This window comes from Dipteris shenzhenensis, chromosome 28 (genome assembly GCF_047967505.1).
Source record: "Dipteris shenzhenensis isolate YYH24624 ecotype China chromosome 28, Dip_SZ_1.0, whole genome shotgun sequence".
NCBI classification, from domain to species: Eukaryota; Viridiplantae; Streptophyta; class Polypodiopsida; order Gleicheniales; family Dipteridaceae; genus Dipteris; species Dipteris shenzhenensis.
The window spans coordinates 48,411,345-48,436,436 of NC_141623.1; the positions used below are offsets into that span (position 1 = coordinate 48,411,345).

The 25,092-nt window shown below is 44.0% G+C and overlaps 1 protein-coding gene across 10 annotated transcripts in view; it reads right to left on the minus strand.

Moving 5' to 3' along the window:
• TGH (SWAP (Suppressor-of-White-APricot)/surp domain-containing protein) overlaps positions 1-18,486 on the minus strand; it is a 117,812-nt gene extending 99,326 nt beyond the window's left edge. The window contains exons 1-5 of one of the 10 annotated variants that reach the window (XM_087399406.1): positions 18,232-18,272; positions 17,924-18,020; positions 17,149-17,208; positions 16,743-16,927; positions 11,195-11,285 (exon numbers count right to left, since the gene is read on the minus strand). In XM_087399406.1, the coding sequence (XP_087255532.1) occupies positions 11,195-11,285; positions 16,743-16,877 (226 nt within the window). In that variant the 5' untranslated portion in view covers positions 16,878-16,927; positions 17,149-17,208; positions 17,924-18,020; positions 18,232-18,272. Of the gene's footprint in view, positions 1-11,194; positions 11,286-16,742; positions 16,928-17,098; positions 17,209-17,923; positions 18,202-18,231; positions 18,273-18,319 lie in introns of those variants that run through there. The other 9 variants (XM_087399400.1, XM_087399408.1, XM_087399404.1 and 6 more) reach the window with 9 other exon arrangements.
• Between the last annotated feature and the right edge of the window lie 6,606 nt (positions 18,487-25,092).

Genomic DNA, 25,092 nt, shown 5'->3' on the forward strand with positions numbered 1-25,092 from the left:
TCCTCTAGCTCTCCCTAAGAAGATTGAGGATTTGGTTGTCTCTTGGAGAAGATATCCAAAGGTAGCCAAAGGAGCTCTTATGGCAGGATCCTGGAAAATGGACCGCCATGCGGACATCCTCTTTCCCACCATTAAAACAAGAAAACAGGTTGAGCATGCCATGCAAAAGCTGCTAAAGGATTGTGCAATGGGGGGGCACATCATTGGCCTCACTCCTACATGATTCCAAGTAGGAATTAAGTCTAAGTGAGTTTAACATTGGAAGGGGACCATATCCAACAGTTATCATTTGGGAGGGGGCCTTCTTTCTTTAGCCTACCTGAAAAGAGACTCTAGGGGAGTGATCTAACATCATTCCTCCCAAAACTCCATAGAACCTCATCTTTGGATGGCCCAATCCCTAGTGTAGCAACGATCTAGTCTCTCTAAGAGGCCGCCATATTTGTGTTGTCTACCAGAGTAAAGAAGGCTACCTTGCATACAAGAGAGCTTAGGATACTGGCCTCTGACAGAGAAGATGAACTATTCCCATGATTTTGTTTCTATGGTTGTGAGGCACGTCATCCCCAAACACCAAGTTAGTTAGAGTCTACATCAAGCAAGCACCTCATGAGCTCGCACCAGAATAGTCCACTCTATTGTCACCAAGCTAGAGTGTAGACATTTAGGATATCCTGTGAGAGTGCACTGTGAGAGTGCAGCAGAATCTGGAATAGCAAAAGAGAGCACACAAACTACGAACTGAAATGCGAAGAGAGAAAGAAAACTACACAAGAACTCGGGAGAAAATGCCTCTATCGCTGAAAACCCTGTGCAAGTATGAGAAACAATGAAGGGTAAATATAGGGCCCCCACAACTACTAACCGGCCAACTGGAGGGGGCGGTTTGGCCAATCCAGGGCTCTAAGAGCCTAACCCTGAACTCTCCCTTGTGGAATGAGGAGGTGCATCATCATCCGGGCCACTATCCGGATCACTCTCGGGTAGATTATCTAGAACAACTACTTGTACATGTGGGGGCTTGGGCACAAGAACATCAACACTATCATCATCCTAACATTGTCACGCACGTGTCCGTACAAGTCCACATGGCCGTACAGACAAAAAGTTTTCAGCCCAAATGGTACGGGACAAGGTCGTTTGTACGTAGGCAGCTCAGAAATTTCAAAAAACCTCGAAATCAAACCTCAAAAAGGCAAAAAACAGCCGCTAGACTGTTTCTACTCCAAAACAAGTTTATGGCGACAAAACAAGGCACAGGACTGAACTGGAGCAAGATGGCACGTAGGAGCAATGTGAGGTTGAGTAATGAGCACGGGGGGAGGCAGATAGGAACAAGAGAACCTAGCTTTGATACCACTGTTGGGTGCGGGAAGCAATGGATATGGAGTGGAATACAAGGGAGCATTCATTTGACCCCTTTTGGGATGTCGTGGCATTTTAGACCACCACCATGGCTTTTTTGCCACATTGTTGAGGCTAGGGATTGAGTACTTGCTCTCCCACCTGTTGTATGATTTGTTTTGAATGGAATATATCACTCTTTATATTTTTAAAAAAATGCAAGGGAGCAAACAAGGAGCTGAAGCAAACATGAGTACTTGCAAATGGATAATGAAAAAGTACAAAGAGGTGGCCTATATGGCCCCGAAGTCAACCATACGATTGACCAGTAAAGTCAACCTAAGGGTTGTCTAAGCCCTAAGGCTAGCCTACAAGGCCATACCGGGGCTAAGTGCTAACAACTTTGATGGTTGAACTGTCTCCAATGCAAATGTCACCCCTTGAAACCACAAAATTCTTGAATCTAGCTGGGAGTTGGCAAGATTTCTTTTTAATGTAGTGTGCAGTTAGGCATAAAATGATTGTAGGCCATCTTCTCCCGATCGTATTGATGCCCTCTGGGCCCTGGTATGTGCCATGTAGCTTTAGTTATTGGCACTTAGGTCACCCAGTACTTTTAGTGTCTTATGACACCTAGTACTAGTGGTACCACTAGGACACTAGGTCCTAGGAATCTATATTACTTTGTACTTTCATTTTCATTACACTAGTTGATGTGACGGCTTCCACTTCTTGCTCCACTCTTGTGCATCCTTTTGCTTCCATGAGCCTACAGTGGTATCAGAGCACTTCCTTCCCGGACCTGCTCCCTACTACTAGCTTCTTGCTTCTAGCTCCAGCTCCCGCACAGCTCCGACGCAACCCCTCGACCTGCTGTCCGTACGATTCCATACGGCGCATCAACTGTCCAAAAAAAATTTTCTCTGTCCATACGATTCCGTACAGCGCATAAGAACCTATCTGTACAGTTGTACAGATGTCCATACTATCCCGTACAATTGTACGAATTTCCGTACAATTTTCAATTTTCGTATAGTTTTCGATTTTCATGAATTTCTGTACATTTTTGTACTTCGGCGTCCGTACATTCCGTACCGTCCGGAGTAGACATTGCAACAGATCTGCAATTTTTTGTTGACGTTTGGGGCTTTTGCATTCGGGCTACGATTTTGCAGGTAGATTGCAGATTTGCAGACAATTTGGGGCTTTTCCTGAATGTGCCCCATTTTTGGCTAAGTTTTGCCCTACAAATTGGGGCTTTTGGGTCTATTGCAAGCAGATTGCACAATACTTTCAGATTTGCAATGAATTTGGCAAGAAATTGCAGGCCATTTGATCACATTTGCAAATTACAGCTTATTTTGGGGCTTTTCAGATTTGGACAGCAAGTCCTATTTTGTGCAGTTGCAAGCCTTGAGGCTATCTTTTGGGTCACTTTGTCAGTGTTTTTTGACTTGTCCCATTTGCAATGGCTGGCAACAATCATGATTTATTTGGCATTCTTCGTGAAGATGATAAGTTGGATGGCACCAACTATCCGATGTGGTCTTATCTCATGAAACATATTCTTGTTGCAATTTGGAACATTGTTTCTCGGGTTGATCTGAGGCCAGCCAATGCTACAGTGGCTGCCCCTACTACTGGTCCCTCTGCAGAGGGTACTCCACCTGATACTTTATCCTCTGGCACCCCTGTTGCTACTCCTCCAACTCAGGAACAAACAAGATGGGATGCAAGAGATGCAAATGCACATTCCTGTATTGCTTTATCATGCAAGAGAATCATTATTCCACACATCCGGTCATGCAAGACAGCAAAGGATGCTTGGGACGAGTTGGCTTCTCTTTATCAAATTCGCAATGAGGCATGTGTTGCATATTTAAGAAGGCAATTGCAAGAAGTCAGCATGAATGAAGGTGACTCTATGGATGCATATTTGACAAAGGTCAAGGACCTCATGGAACAACTTGCCAATATTGATGAGGTGGTACCAAATTCTCAGCTTGTCAATACCACATTGAATGGGCTGCCAGATACATATCAAGGGTTTGCAACAACCCTTCGACTAGTGGCCAAACACACTACTCCTTTGATCAATTAGTCACTTTGCTTTTGCAGGAAGAGCAAAGTCGTGCTAATAGGCAAGCTACTATTCCTGATCATGCATTTGCTTGACAGCAGATAGGAAAAGGCAAGGCTTCCAAGCCTATGGGCAAGCCTAAATATGCGCCTAATGGTGGCAATTCCTCCAATGCATCTCAAAATACAGCAGATCAGCCAAAGAAGAAAAGATGCAACTATTGTCGCAAGCCAGGGCATGATATTTCAGAATGCAAGAAGCACATTGCTTCGGAGAAAAAGAAAGCAGGATTGATAGTCAATGCCTCACATGCAATTGAATCCCACGAGCCAGCAGATGCTTCACATGCACATGCTCTCCAGGATGATTGGGCATGGACTGTCCATTGCTCTTTGGATCCCTCCAAAGTTGATGCATTCTTTACTACTAATGATGCTCAGTCTTGGTATTTTGAACAGTTAGTCACTTTGCTTTTGCAGGAAGAGCAAAGTCGTGCTAATAGGCAAGCTACTATTCCTGATCATTGCTTTGCTTGACAGCAGACAGGAAAAGGCAAGGCTTCCAAGCCTATGGGCAAGCCTAAATATGCGCCCAAGAAAATCCAATGCATATTTATTGGTTACAGCCAAGAGAGCAGAGGGTATCGGTTGTATCAACCAAATACTGGGAAGATTATTGTCAGTAGAGATATAATCTTTGCTGAACATTCGGCTTCTCCTCTTGTGGACTGCAAAACCAAGCAAGAAGTTGACACGTTTGATGCATTTGACTCTTAAATACCTCTGCTTCCCTCAGAGGGGAACTTTGACCAGCAACATGAGCCTCCTGCAGGCCCTCCAACAAGCAATGATCAGCCAGCACCCCATGCCGATTTGCAAGTTCCTCTTCCAGCACAAAATGATCCCACTATTCATGATGTAGTGATTGAAGAAAGAGCTGTCAATAGACAGCAAAGGCAAGTTCCCAGATGGCTTCTTGACACATTGAGGGACAGCAAACAAGATCAACCTCTTGCTGCCCAGACAAGATCAGGGAATAGACAGATGCATGGTCACTTTCTTGAGTTTGCACTCCTTGCTACAGCTTGCAATGAAGAGCCTTTGTGCCATAAAGATGCTTTTAACAGCGAAGAGTGGATGGATGCAATGAGAACTGAGCTACAATCTATTGTCAAAATGACACATGGAAATTAGTAGATCTCCCTCTCAGCAAGCATGCCATTAGTACCCAGTGGGTCTACAAAATGAAAAGGAAATCCGATGGCAGCATAGATCGACACAAAGCCCATCTAGTTGCATAAGGGTATGCCCAACAACAAGGCATTGACTTTGAGAAGACCTTTGCTCCCACTTCCACGATTACTACTATTAGATGTGTCATTGCCATTGCAGCCCATCACCATTGGCAAGTACACCAGCTTGACATCAAGACTGCCTTTCTTCATGGGGATCTACAGGAAGAAATTTATGTGACACAACCTCCTAGCTTTGAGGTTGTTGGCTATGAAAACAAGGTATGCCGACTAAGAAAATCCCTTTATGGTTTGAAGTAGGCACCCAGGGCATGGTATGCTAAAATTCATGCACACTTACTGTCCCTTTGTTTTCAGAATAGTCCCATACAGCCCACTCTTTATGTCAGTGGGAGTGGATCTAATTTTTTAGTGCTAATTTTATATGTGGATGACCTGCTGATCACGGGCCCTGATACTCAGCATATTGCAGCTTTCAAGGCTGATTTGCAGCAAGCTTTTGAAATGTCAGACATGGGACAGCTGCACTATTATTTGGGCATTTAGTTTGCTCATGTTGAGGGGGGTATCATGATATCACAGTCCAAGTATATTGGACAGCTCCTTGATCATTTTCAGTTTGAGGATTGCAAGCCAATCTCTACTTCAATGGACCCTGGCTTCAAATTTTCAGCTCATGATGGGAGCCCACCATGTGATATCACTCTTTACCAGCATGCTGTTGCATGTCTCATTTACTTATGCCACACCAGACCTGACTTACAATATGCAGTATCCCAGCTCAGCAGGTTCATGCACATGCCCAGTTCACAGTATTGGCAGGCAGTGAAGAGAGTCTTCAGATATCTCAAAGGCACTCAGGATTTCGCCCTCTTCTATGGTGATCAGGGTTCACTTACCATGCATGCTTACACGGATAGTGACTGGGCAGGTTGTTCCGACACCAGAGCGTCACATACCGGCAATTGTTTTTTGCTTGGCAGTTCATGTATCTCTTGGCTCAGCAAGAAGGAATCAATAGTTTCCACATCTAGCTGTGAGGCTGAGTACAGGGCAGCCTTCACCGCTACAATAGAGTGTGTCTGGCTTCGACAGTTACTTACGGATCTTAGTATTCGCCAGACATCCTCCACTATGGTCTACACTGACAGCCAGAGTGCTTTGGCCATTGTGAGTAATCCAATGTTTCATGCGCATACCAAGCACATTGAAGTTCACCATCATTATGTTCGAAAGCAGTTGTCAGCAGGAGACATAAGAGTTGTCCTATCTTTCCACAGAGGACAACATAGCAGATATGTTCTGTCTACATAGATCTCTATCTGTGAGTGTTTCTAAGTGTACTTTGAGCTAAAGCTCGAAGAAAGGTGTGAGAGATTCTATCCTCCATATTCCAACACATAAATACTTTGAGGCTAACCACTCAAAGAAATTGGGTTCTTCATTGTTTGAATAAGGACACCATATGCATCTGTATCCTTCTCCACCTATACTTCAATCAATGTTGGATTTGGTTGTCATTGTTGTGCCATAGGTTGGTACTTGGATATTCTTTTTTTGTCAACCATGTTGACTCTATTAAAAAAATATTTTTCTAGTGCCTTGACTTCTTGAATAGAAAGAATGTGTACCTTCCACAGCCTCCATCGGGTCATGCGGCTCTTCACCCTAATTTTCCACGATAGTTGTGCCCATCGAGCTTATCTGGTCCAAAGTTGGGGATAAGAAGATACTTGGAACTTAGAAGTGGACATAATTGATACCATAACTCGCTGTGAATGACAGAATTCAATGTTGTTCAAAAACAGGCCTAGAATGCCTCTTTTACTAAAGCAAGCTTCTTATTGGCTGCAAATATTGTCCACCCTGAGCAGGAAATTGCAGCAGACCCTTTCACATTGATATGGACTACTGCGGAGTCTCTTTCCATCCAAAAAAACCAGCAACAGCTGCAATCCGCGCTTCCGGATGTGCAGATCACTTTCTTGGAAACATACCAAGGCTTTTTCCATAGCCTTCCAACAAAAAATTCATCCCCACTTTCTCTTGAGCCTCCCATTAATGCTGAAGTAGTTTTCCTTATGGGAGGTTCAACATTTTTGCAATACCATTTTCCATTACTAAAAAGAACTTTCGTGATAGTTCCACTGCCCCTTGGACCAGCACCATGCACATGCACATATATACAAGCCCAACCATTGATACGATAAGCTAAAGAGGTCAAACGGCTTCTGGGTAATGTCATATTTAAGCTCCCTAGCTAATCATGGTTGCCAAAAGCAAACTCCTAAGGTTGAAAAGCTGATGAAATGAGAGGTTTTTAGCCAAGGGTACAATGCCCTAGGGATTAGGATTACTTGATACCATCTAAAATCGAAGTTAGCAGCTTCTACGCACCATGCTATATGTTTTTCTAGTATTAAGGCTACATATGAACTACTGAACATAAGTTATTGGCTACACATCCTTGTACTTCATTTCTGTTGGTTCATTCTCAATAGAGCAATTCAGCATTTTGTTGCTCCTCCAGCTTCATGCACCTTGCTTCCACTGTTCTCAAAGCAAGCTAGTCCAGCCTGCCCCGTACCTCCGGCAATGAGGCTCTCTTGCAAGGAATACTGCATTTTGACCTGGTTCAAGTCAGCTGCCACCTTCAGCTACTACTCCACACCTAGGCACCATCTCTAGAAGCCTCTTTCAGTAATTTTCAGCATTTTCTGAGGGCTACGCCTCAGTTTTGGAGCAGCTGCTCCTGTTTCACATCATTTTGCAGTAGTTCCAGCCTATTTCGAACTGGCACCCTCTGCTTTCCAGCTGTTGGAGCTGTTTCTGGCTGTCGTGCCTACTGTACAGCTGTAGTACAGCTGCTGTACAGCCTCTTCTGTGCTGCTGCCACCTCCTACAGTCATTCTCAGCTGTTCCAGGACTATACAACTCATTTTTGCAGGCATTCTCATTGATTTTGAGCTGCTTTTTCCTGGCCATTATTCACACATTTGGTTGCTTAGCTTGTGCATATGTACCTCAAGAATTCAGGAGAATGCTTGATGATAAAAGCTGTCAAACGCATTTTTGTGGGCTATAGCAAAGAAAGCAAGGGCTATTGCCTCTACAATCACACCACAAAGTGGATTTTTGTCAGCAGAGACGCTATTTTTGCAGAAACTTTAGATCAGCCCCTTGCTGAACTCAAGTAACAGCAAGCTCAAGGTTTTTTTGATGTGTTTGGAGGGTTGTTGCCCATAGCTTTCAATACAAAAGCTGATACACCTGCTGAAATGCAGCAGGAACCCACGTTGGCTGCTTCGTACTCTCCAAGAGAGCAAGCTTTTTGCTCCTCTTCCTTGCCGGCAACACGCAGAGATACTAGAAACACTAATGAGGGAAACTGTTCAGATTCAGCTCAGGTTAGCAATCTCTTCGATGTGTATGAACCTGATTCTTTTGAGCATGCACAAGATAGTGTGCATTGGATGCATCTATTTAAAAAAGAACCGCAATTGGGATTTGGTGGATTTGCCTATTGGTAAAAAGGCAACCTGCACAAAGTGGGTACACAAGTTAAAACAAAAATCTGATGGTTCCATTGATAGGTACAAAGCACAGCTGGTTGCCAAAGGTTACACTCAGAAAAGGGCATTGATTATTAAGAAACTTTTTCCCCCACCTCGAGGATGGCCACCATCAGGTTTTTGATTGCAATGCATCAATTGGACATAAAAACAGCCTTTCTAAATGGGGACCTCCCGGAAGAGGTGTATGTGATGCAGCCCATAGGCTTTGTGATGCCTAGTTAGGAGCACAAGTATGCAGATTAAGGAAAGCCTTGTATTGCTTAACGCATGCTACTTGAGCCCGGTATGCTGAAATAGAATATTCGACTACCCACGGTCTTTGCAATAGTCCGACTGAAAGCACCCTCTACTATGAAGAAGAATGGAGCAGACTTGTTGATCATTATTTTGTATGTGGATGATATGCTCCTCACATGCACCAATGCAAAGAAAATTCAAAACTGAAATGCAGTTGACATTTGAAATGTCCGATTTGGAGCTTTTGCGTCACTACTTGGGAATTGTTATGACAAAATCAAAGTACATTAAGAGACTATTAGAGCAGATTCATCTATTTATGCAATACTAGACCAGATATTCAGTTTACCATGTTCCAAATGAGTAGGATTATGCACAGCATAAGCGTGTTTTCCACTACTTCCAAGATACAGGGTCATTTGGATTGATGTTTCCCAGGGGACTTGCAATTACTCGCTTACAGTGACTTAGATTGGGTTGGTGATTATGACACTTGGCAATCAATCAGTGGAAACTATTTCCTTTTGGGATATTAATGCGTTTCTTACATTGGTAGGCTATTTTCCACTACTTGCAAGGCACATGTCATTTGGATTGATATTTCCGAAGGGGTGCGACTTGCAGTAACATGTTATAGTGACTCAGATTGGGTTGGTGTTTATGACACTCACCAGTCAACCATTGGAAACTGTTTCTTTCATGCAATTCATGGTTCAATAAGAAAACCTCCTCTTGTGAAGCTCCGTACAAGGCAGCTTTCACAAGAAACAATTGAATGTGCTTGGTTGCTTGCATATCCACATGCATAATTGGAGTCACCCACCTGACAATTAGAGTACTACTGCTGTAGCATGGGATCTTGTGTTTCATGCCCGCACAAAACACATTGAAATTCACTACCACTATGTCAAAGAGCAGTTACATGTAGGGGAGATAAGTCTAATTTTTTGAATGACAAATCAGAATGTGGCCTCACTAAGGCACTAACTCAAGAAAAGTCTGAGGCTCCCCACAAAGGTTTAAACTTGTCTCCATTTGATGATTGAGATCACACCTTGTGCATCAACAACCACTACAAGGGGGTGGAAATATTAAGCCAATGGTCAATGTTAGGTTAGTTTTCCCTTAACCGCAGTTAGTTGTTGAGTTTGTCCAGTTAGGATTACACTTAATCCCAGTTACAATTACACTTAACCCTAGTTAGGGTTGCACCCTAGGGTTTTATCCCTTAAACTCCATTTTTTGTTGATTCATTCTCAATACACTCTTGTTTGCTCCTCCACCTTCGTGCGCCTTGCTTCCAATTCTCACAACAACAAGAGGCATGGGGTGCCAAGAGCACTTGCCTTTTTCAACAAGACTCCAAGATGAACAGGATAGAGCACAATATTTATCACACTGCTTAGCCACTTGAAGAGAAAGAACAGGACAGAGTGCCTTATCACTCAGCCACTTCCACCTTGTTGGAAACCCCAGAAAGGGCCAAACACTTTCGATATCCAGACCACATAACCACCATTTTTAGGTCCCATCTTTCGCCAATATGACCACAATAGGCTGGTCTAGGAATCTAGCCTCTAAAGATGGCCCTTGGGAGGAGGTCGGGCAAGATTATAGAGAGGATTGACTGAAAGCAATGAGTCTCACAAGAAAAAGAGTCCTTTGATGCTCAGCAGAACTCTGTTCGATCATAGACTATACAAGGAGGCTCATCAAAGCTCCAATGGACTACTGAGACAAATGTTTGACCTCACTTCTAGCTTGGTAACATTCTCTACTCATTGGGAAGAATCTTAGAGGCAAGAGAAGACCCCTGAGAAGAAGGCAACCAAGCGAACACCTAGTGTGGTTGCGAGGCTTATGGGTCTTGAAGTTGTGCCATCTCTGGAGCCTCGTGGAGAAAGGGGAGCATACGACGATAAGGAAGCTCAGTTGAGCTACGATCTACTACAGAAGGAAGGGCGCCATGCAATAAGAGATCAAGTCAATAGGTCCATCATTAAGTGGGAAATCGGTCGGACTCAATAGTGTGCCCAAACACGTAAAGTTGACGAAAAGGAAATTCGTTCGCAAGAGTCCTTTGATTGAGTTGTCTCATAACATCCGCTTATTTGAAGCTGCAGCAAAGATGCTAGAACCAAGTATGCAACCAAGCATTCGCTAGGAATTCAAGAATCCATTCCTATGCCCAAAAGCCACTCTCGGGAGATGCTCATGAAAAGGTGAAACGCGGTAAAGAGGAAAGTCTATTCCTAAGAAATTAAAATAGAAGTAATTGACTTCCATGCTTACCAAGTCCTCTTAAGACGGGAAAGCATCTAGTTGATATAGCCTACCCCTAGCAGGGCAGTGCTAACAAAGTTGGAAATTTTTAAAACACTCATGCTATATTGGAACATGGACCACTCATCAGTAGTAATTTGCCTAATGGGTATGTGACACATGTTCACTAGGCTACCTCACTATTAACTAATCCACCTAACCTCGTTAATGCTTAGCAGTGAGCTCCAAGTATTCCTAAGATTGGGTGGCAATTTCCACAATACAATTTCTGTAATGTATCCATCTTTTTCGTTCTTTACTATGCTAAGTTGGAGTCACTACTAATGGTTACCCACATATCCCATGCAATGAAATTATTATATGCCAAATGGATCACATCAGTAAATTACCAGACCAGCATCATCTAAAAGAGAAGAAACATACCCTCTTTTGAACCAACTGTGTTGTAGTATCCTGCTGAAAATCCTCCACTGAAAGCGCCATGAAATCGTCGACGACCACTCTCATCAAAAACCTGAAGTAAGAAAAAGTTAAACCCTCGTCTCCTACCTCCCTCTTAAAGTCTATTGCTTCCTCTATGCTACAAAAAGTGTCTTCCACTTGCCCCCAAAATGTGTATCGACAACCATGGCTCTATATAAGTAAAAGAAATAGTGGTTGGAATAAAGATCTTATATGGCACAGAGTGTGTGAAAAATATTAGCAAGAGATGCATCTAATAAAACAACTCAAGAAGTCGAAGAGAATTCCACAAGACTACAACATACATCAAGCATGAACAATGCAATAATTGATATATCCAATCGGAGGACATGCCTATGGGCCTTGTAGCTCAATTAAATCATCATAGCTTCTCTAAAAGGTACCTATACAACCCTAACAACTGATATGGCGATACCATATATGAGGCCACTCGTCATCATACCAGTTGTTACAACGTACTGAGCCAAGAGGCGAAGGGTGCGTGGAATGGGTGGTGTATGAAAAAATATGTGGGGCAGCCCAATGGACAGAGCATGTGATCAAGGCGGCTGGATCCTATAGGAGCGGTATGTGATCGATGTATGTGAGTAGAGTGGAGAGGTGTGCAAAGCACTCAAATTCTAGGTTTGATCAAAATGTAAGCCGTGATAAGTAGTGTGTGTGAGTGGTATCGCGGTTTGCGTCATAAGCCATGGGGTGGATATACTCAAAAATAGATAGGTGCAATTTGCTCTTGGAGGTGGTGGTGGACAGAGAAATTCATGAAATGTGAAGTCGAGGCAGAAGATCCGATGAGATAGTCATCTACAATGGAGCCCCCCCACATGTAAAAAACAAGTGAAACAACTTGAGGAGGGCCACAATCCAAGCCATTATAGATGATAAGATCATGTATCCTACCCATGTCCAATAGTGCATGCCCATAAGATGTAACTGGGGCTCGTTTGTCTGCGGAGACTCGAGACATCCCAAACTCATCTAGATCTAAGATCTGATTAAAAAATAGAATCATCGCAAAAATCCATAAGTGATACCTGACGTGTACCCATCCTCACGTTGAAGTCTCCAACAAGAAGAACTTCCTTGCAGCTCGAGAAATCCATGATGTCCAGGTAGAGGGCTGCGTATGGTGGTGTCTTAGCCTCCTATCACAAGTTTGAAGCAAATTGTAGAAAAGTAACAAACTGCAATGAAGAGGTCTTCTCGGAAAGGGCCTCAGATCCGAACCCACGAAAACTTAGCATGTGTATCTCGCCTCTCGACGAAGATCGCCTCAATAAGAGATGACTTGTATAGTACTGCCACTCCTCCCGATCCCTGAAGTCCTTTGTCTCCCGTGTCTCGTCCCGGTATGCTACCTCCCTCGTGTATCTATTGACAACCAGCAAAGGGCACTCTGGACTCTGATGTGTCTCTGTGAAAAAAGATTGTCTCAACCGATGTAAGACTCCAAATTCCCTAGATTTGACCATAAGGTACCGTTGCAATTCCTAACACTACAGGTCGAGGTCTCCGTACTCTGAACTTCATAGGCCCCATCCCCCTACGTAGGGGAGCCACCAAATGCTCGTCCGGGACCTATCAAGAGCCGCCCCACGGACTACTGTCCACTCCCCTCCTTGTGGGTGACATCCCACTACTCTATAGGATACACCTCTCCTCAACCCATACGAGTGTAAGGTCCTCATTCAAGTAGATCTCTGGATGGTCATGTAAAGTTGATCCTACGAAGTACTACAAGGCGAGCCCGAGCGTCCCTAAAGTGAATGATAAGACACTACTCTCAATTGGTGTCCCAACCTATACGCCAAGTCCCTTCGATCCCATGCTCCAAGACTCCTAGGATGTCACTTTGCTGGTTGTCATCAATCGGAGTAGCACGTGTGCAAGGAACGCCTCGTACTCTGCCATTGAGAGCCTTATTGGCTCTTTGCTACTGCTCCAAAATGGTGGCTGAAACGGTGGCCTTCGCAGGCTCCCATTTCGCAAAACCCAGCCATCTAGAAGTCTCTGCGATCGCAATGAGTTGAAAGACTACCTAATGTGGCAACGGTAAGCAATGAAGTATATCACATCCATCTCCTACAGATGGTGTGGCAAAGCTTCTATCCATTAGGGCATGGTTAGGCCAGCTAGGTAGACCACCAGTTGTGGGCCCTCATTAAAGGGGCAGAGGTAGATCTTGGCTGTACAATTAGGATAATAGAGTAGGGCTACCTATTGTGCCAAGCATGTAAGGTAGATGTGCATGGATAGGTGTAAAGCAGCAGCAACAATTATAGGCCAACAGTGTGAGTGCAGGCCGATTTATAGGCCCTAGGGATCAGCCAGGTCTCATTGGTAGGTGCACAGACCTGGATGGCTAACCAAACCAGGTCCACCAGTTCAGCAAGCTGGTCGGCGATCTCAGAAGGCTAGTCAGCCCAATGCAAGCAACCCTCTATAGACCTGGGGTTTAGACCTGTAGCAACCTATGTAGTTCAGAGAATCTACAACAGTTCCACCTTCCTCGTAGGCAATAATCAGTGCTCATAGGGCAAGACAGCACAAACTTTCCACGATAGTCAGGACAAGTAGGGGGTTCAGTTAGCAAATACCTAAGCACGAAGACCCTCTCCAACTCATTCGGGGAGGTGTCTCCCATAGCCTCAGGAGTGAAGGACAGCATCAGTAGTTGAACACATGTTACAAAGTGAACTTATCATGGCAATTTACCTGCATTTTGAATTCGAGAGATATTTTCATAATGGTCGGATTGGTAAACTGCACCAACCTTGCACTGAGTGTTTTGATACTCTAGAGAGACATCTGCACTCTATCTATACAGGCTGGTGCACTTGCAAATCTGTGGGGGAACTAGAGCTTTAGGAGGGAGACAACAGTCAGAAGTATGAGACTCTTAGGCATTGCCACCCTTCTGGCAGGACTGGCCAATGATTAATCATGTGGTACCTGGAATAGAGATGTGCTCTTTGGGAAGCTGATGATTCATGACTAGAATGGTACTACACAAGCCAATGAGGAAAGACCCAATTTAGATAGGGAGGAGAGTGAGGTAGGGCTGCACTATCAGTAGCATCCACTCCAAGCGCAAGCTCCAGCAACGCCGCCACAGCAGCACCAGACCCCAGGTTCCAGGGGGGCTCCAGGTTGGGCTGAAACCCCCCCCCCCCCCCGCCCATCTCAAGGTTACTACAACAGGAGAGGGGTTTTCCCGCTTGCACAGGCCACTATGGAGACACCCAAGCTGCCCAAGATCAAGGCATTCACCCCTGTGAAGCACTTGTAATCTTTTGTTACAGGTTTTGCCGCGACCCTACCCCAAGCTGCAAAAACATATCAGAGAACAAAGCCCCCGATCCACAAAAACATGTGTATTATTTAGAACTTCAAGTCCGAGAGCTCAAGCTTCGGCTTGCAGCTCTTGAAAGGAAAGTCCGCGATCTGGAGGGAAATGGAAAGCAAGAAGTCATCAAGAAGGTGCTGCACAAGTGTAATGCATCACAGCTGACACCACAGCTGGTTTCTAAAGTGCAGGAAATTGTCAACACTCAAGTAAAATCCATGAAACAACAGATGACAACAGATGTGAACAGCAAAGTCAACAAAGCTTACCTCTACAAAGAAGTGAAAGAGCAGGAAACTAGAGAGACTTACAAGCTGATCCTAATGGGGAGGAGAGAAGACAGAAAAACACTCGCCAAGCTTTTGAATATGGCCCTGGAGGAAGGGTTCCCCGAGAATGGAAACTCCACAGAAGTGTACCGTCCACAAGGGAGGGGACTGCAAAACTACCACACAATCATGGTGAGCAGCCTAATGCCTTGACAAAAAAATCAGCAAAAGGGGGAGCAGGGCTCCGCCCCAAGCATTCAATGGTAGACCATTTGGTTGCCATAAGGCTGCATCGGAAGGCGCAAATCATAAAAAAGAGGCTGTCTTTTGTTGCTCTGTAGATTTCAAGAAAGCCTTCGACATGGTTCCCACAAAAGAAATTATGGGAAAGGCTGGAAAAGCTCCAAATCACCCACAAACTTAGAGAGGGTGCATACCGTCTATATGAGAAAATATTAGCCGAGCTAGCACAACCACTTGTCGACGGATCACGCTGCAAAGAGAAAGTTGTCGATAAGCAGCGACATAGGGGTCAAACAGGGGTGTCCCCTTTCGATGACCTAGAAGAATGGATGAGAATATATAGCAGAGAAGGTGTTCAAATTGCAGGATATGCTCTACTATTGCTTATTTACAGAGAAATATGTAGTCTTCTTTGCAAAGAGCAAGCAGAAAATGCAAGCACATTTGGATGCAATAGGGGGCTTCTGTAGACACTCAAGAATGCAGGTCAACATAGCGAAAACAAAGGTATGGTGATTAGGCAAATTGATGTCACTTCGAAGGGGAGCCTTTGGAAACAGTCAACATCTAGGGCTGGAATTTACTGACAACTAAAAGTGAAATGCATGTGTCAAAAGAAGAATCCAAGGGTGTTTGAAAGCTTTGTACAGCTTCCAAAATAAGTGCAAGAAAGCACACCTGTGGAATTGGGAAATGAGAGAGTTTCTGTACAATATGCTTGTACAAGCAGTGATACTTAAAGGGTGTCCAACATGGCTCCCGAGCTCTCTAGGACCTATTGGGAAGGAATAGCAACTTCGGGGTTAAGTCTCAGACACCCTACCCCATCCTACTGGCTGAGACGAGCATAATACCTCTCGAAGGGAAAGCATTATGTCAATTCATGGCCCATCTCAACAAATTTGAGAAGATGGATGCCAGCAGGTACCTCACAAGGCACAAAGAGGGATGAAATGGATGGAATTATGGGGCATTACAGCTTGATATACCAGAACATGCATGTGAGATCAAGGAGCTAGTGACACAGAAGATGCAAGAACGTTGGCAAGCAAAAATACGGTTCTATAAATCCAATGGACAGCTATGGGATACAAACATACCTTGGGGACGGCATATCAATGTTCAAAAGGCATCTAATATGCAAAATGAGAACCAGATCACATGATCTGGAAGTGGAAAAGGGAAAGTGGGCAAGACCAAGGGTCCCAAGAGAACAAAGAATATGCAAAGTCTGCCCACGGGGGAGGTGGAAACAGCATGTACTCCTAAGATGTCAGGCATATATACACAGCTGAGAGATATGATGACAGCAGAGGCACCCTGAAAAATCTATTGGGGCAGCCAGCTACGAAACTAGGAAGCTACCTAAAAGAAGTTTTGGAACACCGAAACAAGGTACTTTGGCTAGCACACAAAACTAGCTCAACAAGTACTAACTACATAGCAAGTCTGTAGTATTTTATTTCACCAGATTTAAAAGATCACTATTTGTTGATAGTGATCAACAATCCCATAGATCCTGTAGGGTCTCAAGAGGACTATCATATGATCTCTCTCTCTCTCTCTCTCTCTCTCTCTCTCTCTCTCTCCGACAATTGGATAGTAAATCTTTCCAAGACAGAAAAGCAACCTCCTGATGCCAAGAGGACGAAGTGCGCAGTTTCCCTTGGTCCAAAGCTTGCTTCCACTTCCTCGGCACCACATCTTCTTCTTTTTCCAGCGCTGTCCCGTAAAAGACATAATCATCTTCCTCATCATTAGCCATTGCGAAAACCCACTGATCAAGATGGATCAGCAGAAAAGCAAATGAGAATCCTGCAATAGTTCACAAGAGATGTGCCATGTTGAGGATCAAACTTAGCTCAAATGTGTAATGTTAGTTAAGATTTTGTGCAAGCAGGTCTTTTTTTTTGTTCCTAAAAAGAAAAAACTTTTTAATTGGTACAGCGAAAAGCTTATTTCTCCAAACACTGTCGTAGCACTTGCATGTTTGGTAATCTTGGTTTCTGCTGATTAGTAAAGCAACCCTAGCAGACCTCAGGAGGCCACTTCACTTGTATGACGGAGTCCTCTCCAGATTATCCTGCTCCTTACGACTGCACAGTTCGTGGCAACGGAATAACAGGTGATGAGACAAAGTTTACCGCAAACATGTTCGTCCTGAATTTTCTCTCTCCCTCTCTCTCTCTCTCTCGATTTAGAAAGAGATGGACATGACGGTACACATAGCTGGATCAGATGTGCACATATTGAAACAAGGTGGTTCTACCACAATAGTCCCACCTAGGGTAGGTCTATTGTCATTTGTGCGGTAAAGGGAAGGAATCAGTTAGTCATTTGATAGTTGAAATTGGAAAATGGTTTAAGGATCTTCCAGAGTTTGTAACTCAACATCATCGAGTATGGTTTGTCAAGTTAAAAAGTAAAAATAAAATTCCAAATAAAATTCACGTTCTATGAAAACAATCATTTGACATTGTAGAAAGAAAACAAATTTGGAAATTTTATTGTATTAATGAGAGTTTTTTTACATTAAAGATATGGCGACTCTTAAATGATCATCCCAGTTGTACCATTTAAGTGCATACTAAGTGGAGCACGATCAAGCCTTTGCCACCTTGCTAGCTATAGACGATTGCATGAGAGAAATCACCACGACATACACAGCAGCTCTGCTGCTTTACAAAATAGCATAACACATCTCGCTGTTGTCAAATCATATCACAAGCAGAAAGCCAGAGGATTTGCACGTCAACTGAAAGTAGTACAAACACTGAGTCACAGAAGCAATGGAAGCTACGGAAGAAATACCAATCTAAATGTGGTTACTCAATCATTTGCGACCAGTAGAAGCTGGCAGAGTTGCATATCCCACTTGAAGGTGTTGATATAAACTGCGCTGACAGGACTACAAACACAAACTCCGGTAAGAGATCTCTAGACGGAGAGACTCATGGCCAAGTGAGCTGTGCATGTTTCCAATGCAGAATTTTACACTCTACACTAACAGGTTGAACATCTATTCGCTCCAATAAAGAGACACGCATTACAAACAATTAAAACCATTCGATTGTTGGTGAAGACGAGAACGGTTCCCTGTGAAATACGCTCACGTATACCTAAACAGTGCAAGAAGGTCTCACTCTCAAGCTCCTCCGTCATAATTGAACATTAAAAAAAAATTCACGTGTTCAACATCAAGCTTACAAGTACTCGTCAGCACTGCCTTAGGTACACAAATGATCGTGAAGATGAATCCATGATTACTTGGATGTAACTTTGCAGCACTTGCCTTGGATCATTGGAAAGTTTGAGTGGACGTGCAAACTCTCCACGTGTGTGAGTGAAAAAAAAAAGAGAGCACATGATGTGCTAGATAGAGTGTCTTCATTATTTCAATTTATTAAAAACTTTTATGGAGCATTGGAGTATATCAATAGAGGAGGATAATGCTCATGAGTTGATGAGAGAGAGAGAGAGAGAGAGAGAGAGAGGATAAGTTGATTGGGGGAGGAAAGAGAGAGAGAGACAGACTAAAATAGAAGGTACTTAACCAAGGCACAAGGTGTCCAAAATCTATTGGGAGGACACTTTTTTGCAAAACTCTCAGTATTGGGAGGACACTTTTTTCCAAAACTCTCAATAGAGCGCTACCTTGCAAGGCAATGTAACAAAGTTTAATCTTGTTATCCTTTTAGGAGGGAGCTATTGGAGGCAATTAGGGAACTAAGTGTTGAAAGTGCTTTAAGGCACTTGGGAAAAAGAAAGATACTCTGAAATCTATTACAAGTCTATTGTCTCTCTGTGAGATTGCTTTGTTAGCACTGCCTTCAGGCAACGCTCTAGGTACACTTTTGTTAAAAAAGTGTCCCACACACTCTGTTGCCACGTGGCCCCCTCTATTTTGGTTCTTTCTCTCTCCCACACACACTCACTCTCACACACTTTCTTTTTTTAAGAACTCTCTCTCTCTCTCTCTCTCTCTCTCTCTCTCTCTCTCATTAAGAACTCTCTCTCTCTCTCTCTCTCTCTCTCTCTCTCTCTCTCTCTCTCTCTCTCTCTCTCTCTCTCTCACACACACACTTTCTTTTTTTAAGAACTCTCTCTCTCTCTCTCTCTCTCTCTCTCTCTCTCTCTCTCTCTCTCTCTCTCTCTCTCTCATTAAGAACTCTCTCTCTCTCTCTCTCTCTCACACACACACACTTTCTTTTTTTAAGAACTCTCTCTCTCCTCTCTCTCTCTCTCTCTCTCTCTCTCTCTCTCTCTCTCTCTCTCATACACACACATGGAGTTTGCAAATCATTCAAACTATCCTATACACGGCTTCAATCACATGTGTTGCAAATTAATCATTTATTCATCTTGACAATTGTTTTCCTTTGACATAACCAACTTGAAGGCAGTGCTCACGAGTACTTGTACTCACTTGTTTTATAACTTTGTTTCTTTTCTAATATAATGATACCTTTTTTTCCAAATTAAAAAACAACCACAACAAATGAGACATTTTCCAAGAAGTATAGTATTAAGAAAAGTGTGACAACATTAGCTTGGTGTATCACTCAGAGATACAAAAAGGTCTCGACCATATCCCTGTTGCCGCCTTAAACCACATCTTGCACTCGACTCACTCACTGAAATCTTCCAAGAAGTATCCATTGCCCTTCAAATTGATTATCACACCTACCTTTTTCACCAATTGTGGAAGCCATACTAACTGGTTGAAGTATATGATAACGAGGCATTGCATTGACCTCAAGGGCAAGTAATTCATCTTCAAGGGGAACCAACAAGTGAAACCCTATCAAAGACATACTTGGTTACTACTCTATGGTCCAACATGCAAGTTGGTCAATGGACACATCAGCGTAGTGGTGCCATTAATAACTAATTTAATCTGTTGGATTATGGGTTAAAACTGCACTTATGCTTCATTTAATGACTGTACAAAAGTACAAACTATAAGTTGTAGCATGCAAGATAAAAAAAGATGAATTGTAGGTTCTTTCTTCATAATATGCACTCTATACTTCGGTGGCATTGCTGTCTTCATCCTTCTACTTTCTAGCTCCCTTGCACTCCTACGACCTTCAGTTGTAGCATGCAAGATAAAGAAAGATGCATTGTTGGTTCTTACTTCACAATACACTCTATACTTGCATGACATTGTCGTCTTCGTCCTTTTTTCTTTCTAGCTCCCTTGCACTCCCATGACCTTCATGCTTACACCTTGTCCTCATGGCTTACACCACCTCCTCTGAGTCCTCCTAGCATGAGTCTTCTCAGCCCAACCCTTCTATTGCTGCCACCTCTTCTATCCTACGCACTTCCACCGTAGTCCCAATCTGCGTCTCGTCGTGCCCACCCTCATTTCCAAGCCCCTCATGCCATTGATTCCACTCAAGAGCATCTCCATTCATTACGTCTCTCACTTCGTCCCCTCAACTACCTTCGTCCCAAGCTTCAATACAGATACTATTGTTAATCGAACACAATAGACTGTAAATAAGCCGGTCTTGCTACCACTACCATTTTTTTTAAATCCCATGATTGCTATTGAAGCATCTACTCCTGCCTCTACTCCTCCTATCATTTCCCCGACCTCCAGTAGCCAAGCTCATGTGTCCACCCTAGTCTCTACCTCGGAGTCTCTCCTAGTATCCACTCCTATATGTCTCAGCTACAAGGGCGCGGCCACAGATGGGCTGACAAATTCTTGCAACATAGGCTGCCTTTCCTCCCTTGGGTGAGCTCGCACGCCGAGAGGTGAATCAATTATTCTTTGTGGATGACTCCTTGCTCTCAGCATGCTAGTACACAGATGTTCGTTGACAACTATCAATAGAGGTCGCTAGTGCCTTGCGCACCCTATACCAGGTGGCTCACTATCGGGATTACAAAGACTGCCTCTACACACTCAAAAGGATTGAAAGGATATTCCAAGAGCCACATGATGAGCATCCTCGCAAATGATCGTGAAGGGACCCCGATGAGGAGGAGGACCAGGTGGACTAGGGAGGATCAGCCTTGGGTACCACATCCGTAGCACAAACCTTGGGAGGTTTGCTCACACTACTGTGGGTAAAAGACGGTATACTCTCAATGGGCTTCGACTCTAGGCGCTACCTGGGCACACTGCAATCAACACACCTCTAAAGCTTTGACTACCTATGCCTTATTGATATTGGATGAGTTGGGAACAATTGAGCATATACTTGACCGAGAAGGGTCTTAGTCCCTGCTGATCGATTTTCCATTAGTAGGTATCTCCCTCGAAGCCCCCTCGTCATTTTGCAAAACCCATGTCGCCTCTCGTAAAAGTATTTCCCACGGCTCTATATATGTTGTCGGATATTTTACAGGTTATCCCCAACAAAAAGGACCTCCAGGTCACTTACCGAACCTTGGACATGGCTACTGAAACCCCCTTTCAAGTGCCCATTTTGTACTAGCTGCCATCTCGAGTCATTCCTTTGGAGTAACTATCAACAGAACTTTCTCTAGATGACTGGGCTGCACATGAATTCGACAAGCATGTGAAGACTAAGGTAGCCAAGTAGGAGGCCACACACAAAGCTGGGCACTGAGCTAAATAGCATACAAGAATCAGTGCCCCGGATTGCCTCAACTTTGCCACAAAATTTTGGTTCCTTGCATCATGTATTGATAAAATTATTGGAAATAGCTACAATAGAGAATACTAGGCTACGGTAGCATTTTGTACAAGTATGACAGTCACCCATTACAATGATTTTTGAGCCGTGATTGCGACAAAAGTAGGTTAAGGATAAGTTTGCCTAATTAGGCATTACAGACCAAGATGTTGTCCAAGTGATCGAATAATGGAAGGAAGAGTGGCACCTCCATCTAGACGAAGTCCCTATAGTATCAATGCCTTGCATCCATGGCCACAAGATCCAATTCCTAGTTGTTGTGATCCCCTTCATGCTTATCTTTTGAACCAAGGTGCCCAGGACATCCTCCTCCACTTTGACCACCACCTTCAGTGACCCTTCCAAACCCGGCACCTCACAAACAAAGAAGGCATCTTCAACGACACCCTGGGTCTCATAGGTCATCCAATTTTGAAGACTGGCTTTGGCACCCTTAAAAAGATTGACATCCGCGGAGATACCGATGAAGCTAAGCCAAGGCAAAATGTTGACCTCGGGTCAATGAGGAAACAGACCCAAGTACCAGGCAACCAGGTACCTTGGTTGGCCCAATGAGCAGCCAAGCTCCAATAGTGGATCTTTGAGTGCAACAGGTTACCAACTATATAGTCCAATTAGAGTTATTGGTCTAGAAAGGTTCTCAGGTAGGATCTTAGCAGGCCATTTGCTAGAACCACCTAGTAGAGCGAAAGCCAGTGTATAAGAGTTATGATGTAATCAACAGAATTGCTTCTTGGCTCGCAAGTGTCTTGTGTGATTGACAAGTCCCAGTGAGTCTCAAGTCCTGTTGTAGGAGAGTGAGTAGTTCGCCTAAGCCAAGGTAAGCATTTGTGCAACCCCCCAACTATTTGTACTGGCCAAGGCCTTTAATGAATATAAGTACTTTTGTTTCTCTGCTATTTGTTTACTCATATACCCATCTTCATACGGTTATCCACACACAACACAGATCTATTAGATCATGACGTTGTTCTACATTGAAGCACCGAGTAGGTATGTTGTGGCAAGTTACTTGTGGAGTGCAAGAGAGGGTGCCGGTCACCAAGCACTGAGAAACCCGAGAGGTGAGGGGAACCAAGCATCAAAAGCTTACTTGCTAGGTTGAAATGTAGTTTATCTGCCTCAAGCTCCACCTTTGTTGCATCCCAGTTGTGATAAAGTGCCAATATCTGCTCCTTTTAGAGCATACTCTGCTCCTTGGGCGAGGTCAACAAGGAGGGTGAGAGCATATGGTCTTGGTGGCTTCATGATTATGGGTGCCTAGCCCTTATCAAGAATTATAGTTATGGTTTTGCTGTCGGCCATCTAGGTGTTGTTGTTCAAGATATTGTCATCATGTGCCCATTGTTGATCTGCTTGGTGGGCACCATGGACATGCTTGTTGCATTGGCAACTAGCTCCAACTCATCCAGGGAAGTATTGCCATGTGTTTGTAGATAGAGACAAGGATTCTCTCCAACCATCAACATACTACTACTATCACCATGTGCCGATTCTTGATGGCTAAGGACAATGATTTGCAGGTTCTTATTGGGGGGCACCATGGACATGCTTGTCACATTGCCCTATGGCTCCAGCTCATTAGGGGAAGGATTGCCATGTGTTTGCAACTAGGGACAAGGATTCATCGATCCAGCCACTCAGCATACTACTGCCTGCTGCTTGGCAAGATTTGACATCATGAACTCAAAGAGCTTGGATAAACCCATTGGGTTTATGGGAATCACCTCCTCTATTGGGCTGTGGAGGGATTAGACATGTGTGTTAAGAAGCAGAGCACATGCATTCATATCAGCATGTTGTTGGCACAGGTTTTCGAGCATCTGGACATGCTGTGTGCTAGCATCAATCTACACCTGGTGGAGTGAGGATACTTCTTGTGAGAGTTTCTTGACCCGGTGTTCAAGTTCCTCCCTTTAGGCTGCTACTTATTGGATGGTGCTGGTCAACTAGTGTGCAACTAGTCCACTTCTTGATAGAGCTAGTCCATATCCTCGGTGGCAAGGAACTTTGACAACTATCTAGCACAATGCCAGTCAACATGGATATTGGGGCTTGGGGTAGTTGCACTTGTAGAGTGTCGGGGTCTGGGCGATTGGCCATCTTGGTGAATTGTGATGGCCAGAGCAGCAGACTGCAGCCTTGTCTTAGATTCCTCCCATTTGAGAGTTTTAGATTGGGTTGTGTTTGGAAGATGGCCTTGCTTGAAGTGCATGATGATGGAGTTGTCAAGATAGAAGGGAGTGGAAATCAAGGGCTTAGTGGCCATGATTAGTGGGGGAACAATAGCAGAGGCATGGGGAAACAAAGCTAGTTTAGTATGCAAGGCCGCATAGACTATGGTGGACACATGTGCTGAGGTGGTGACATGAGTAGAGGGCATAGACCATATGAGCAAATGGCTAGAGGGGTGCTGACTAGAGTCAACCAAAGCAAGGGCCGAACAATGCAATGGGTGTCAGTGTTGATCATGGTGGGCACGTGCATCGAACTACCCATGGAAAATATCACCCTCTGGAGAGAGAGAGAGAGAGAGAGAGAGAGAGAGAGAGAGAGAGAGAGAGAGAGAGAGAGAGAAGGACACTATTTGGTCCAAGTGATCGGGTTGGATAGACTAGACTCACCTTATTCAGCTACATTGGAATCCTTTAGGTCAAAAAACCGAGGGGATTTGGATTTCCACTTTTGCTGAAGGCCCTTGTTGAACTTGAACTTATGTTAGTAGGCCATGGGGGCATATGCTTTCCAATTTGTTTAGAACCAGAGCTAGTGATGGGCAACGGGTATAGGAGATGTTAGGCATTGAAAGTCCTTGAAATGGGAGAGGATGGAGAAGATCTATCCCACCCGAGTCTTCATGTTGCCCTTGTTGGGGAATTGCTTTATTTTGTTGTGGAAGCGCTCCATAATAGGGTTGAGCATGCCATGGGGCTTGTTTAATCCTGCCTAGAGGATCCATCTCGTGGCAGTTAACTATCGTGTTTTGTAGCCACACGAGCTCAAGAAAGAAGAGGTAATAGGGTATATTGTGCTTGGGTAGGAGTTTTTAAGGATGTGCTCCTGCACTAATTTCTATCCAAAGCGCCCCTCCATCTCTACGGGAAGTGCCAAGGGGCATGTCTTGTGGCCTACGCAAGGAAGGCGAAGTCAAAGTGAGACCTTATTTTTGCTAAGGAGATATTCCTCAATTCTTCTAGGTGACAATGATGGCAGACTCAAGATGTATGGGGGTGGTACTCCATGGTAGTGTAACCACTTCTAAAAGCTCTGTGAACTATAGATAGTCTTGAACATGAGCGGACTCTA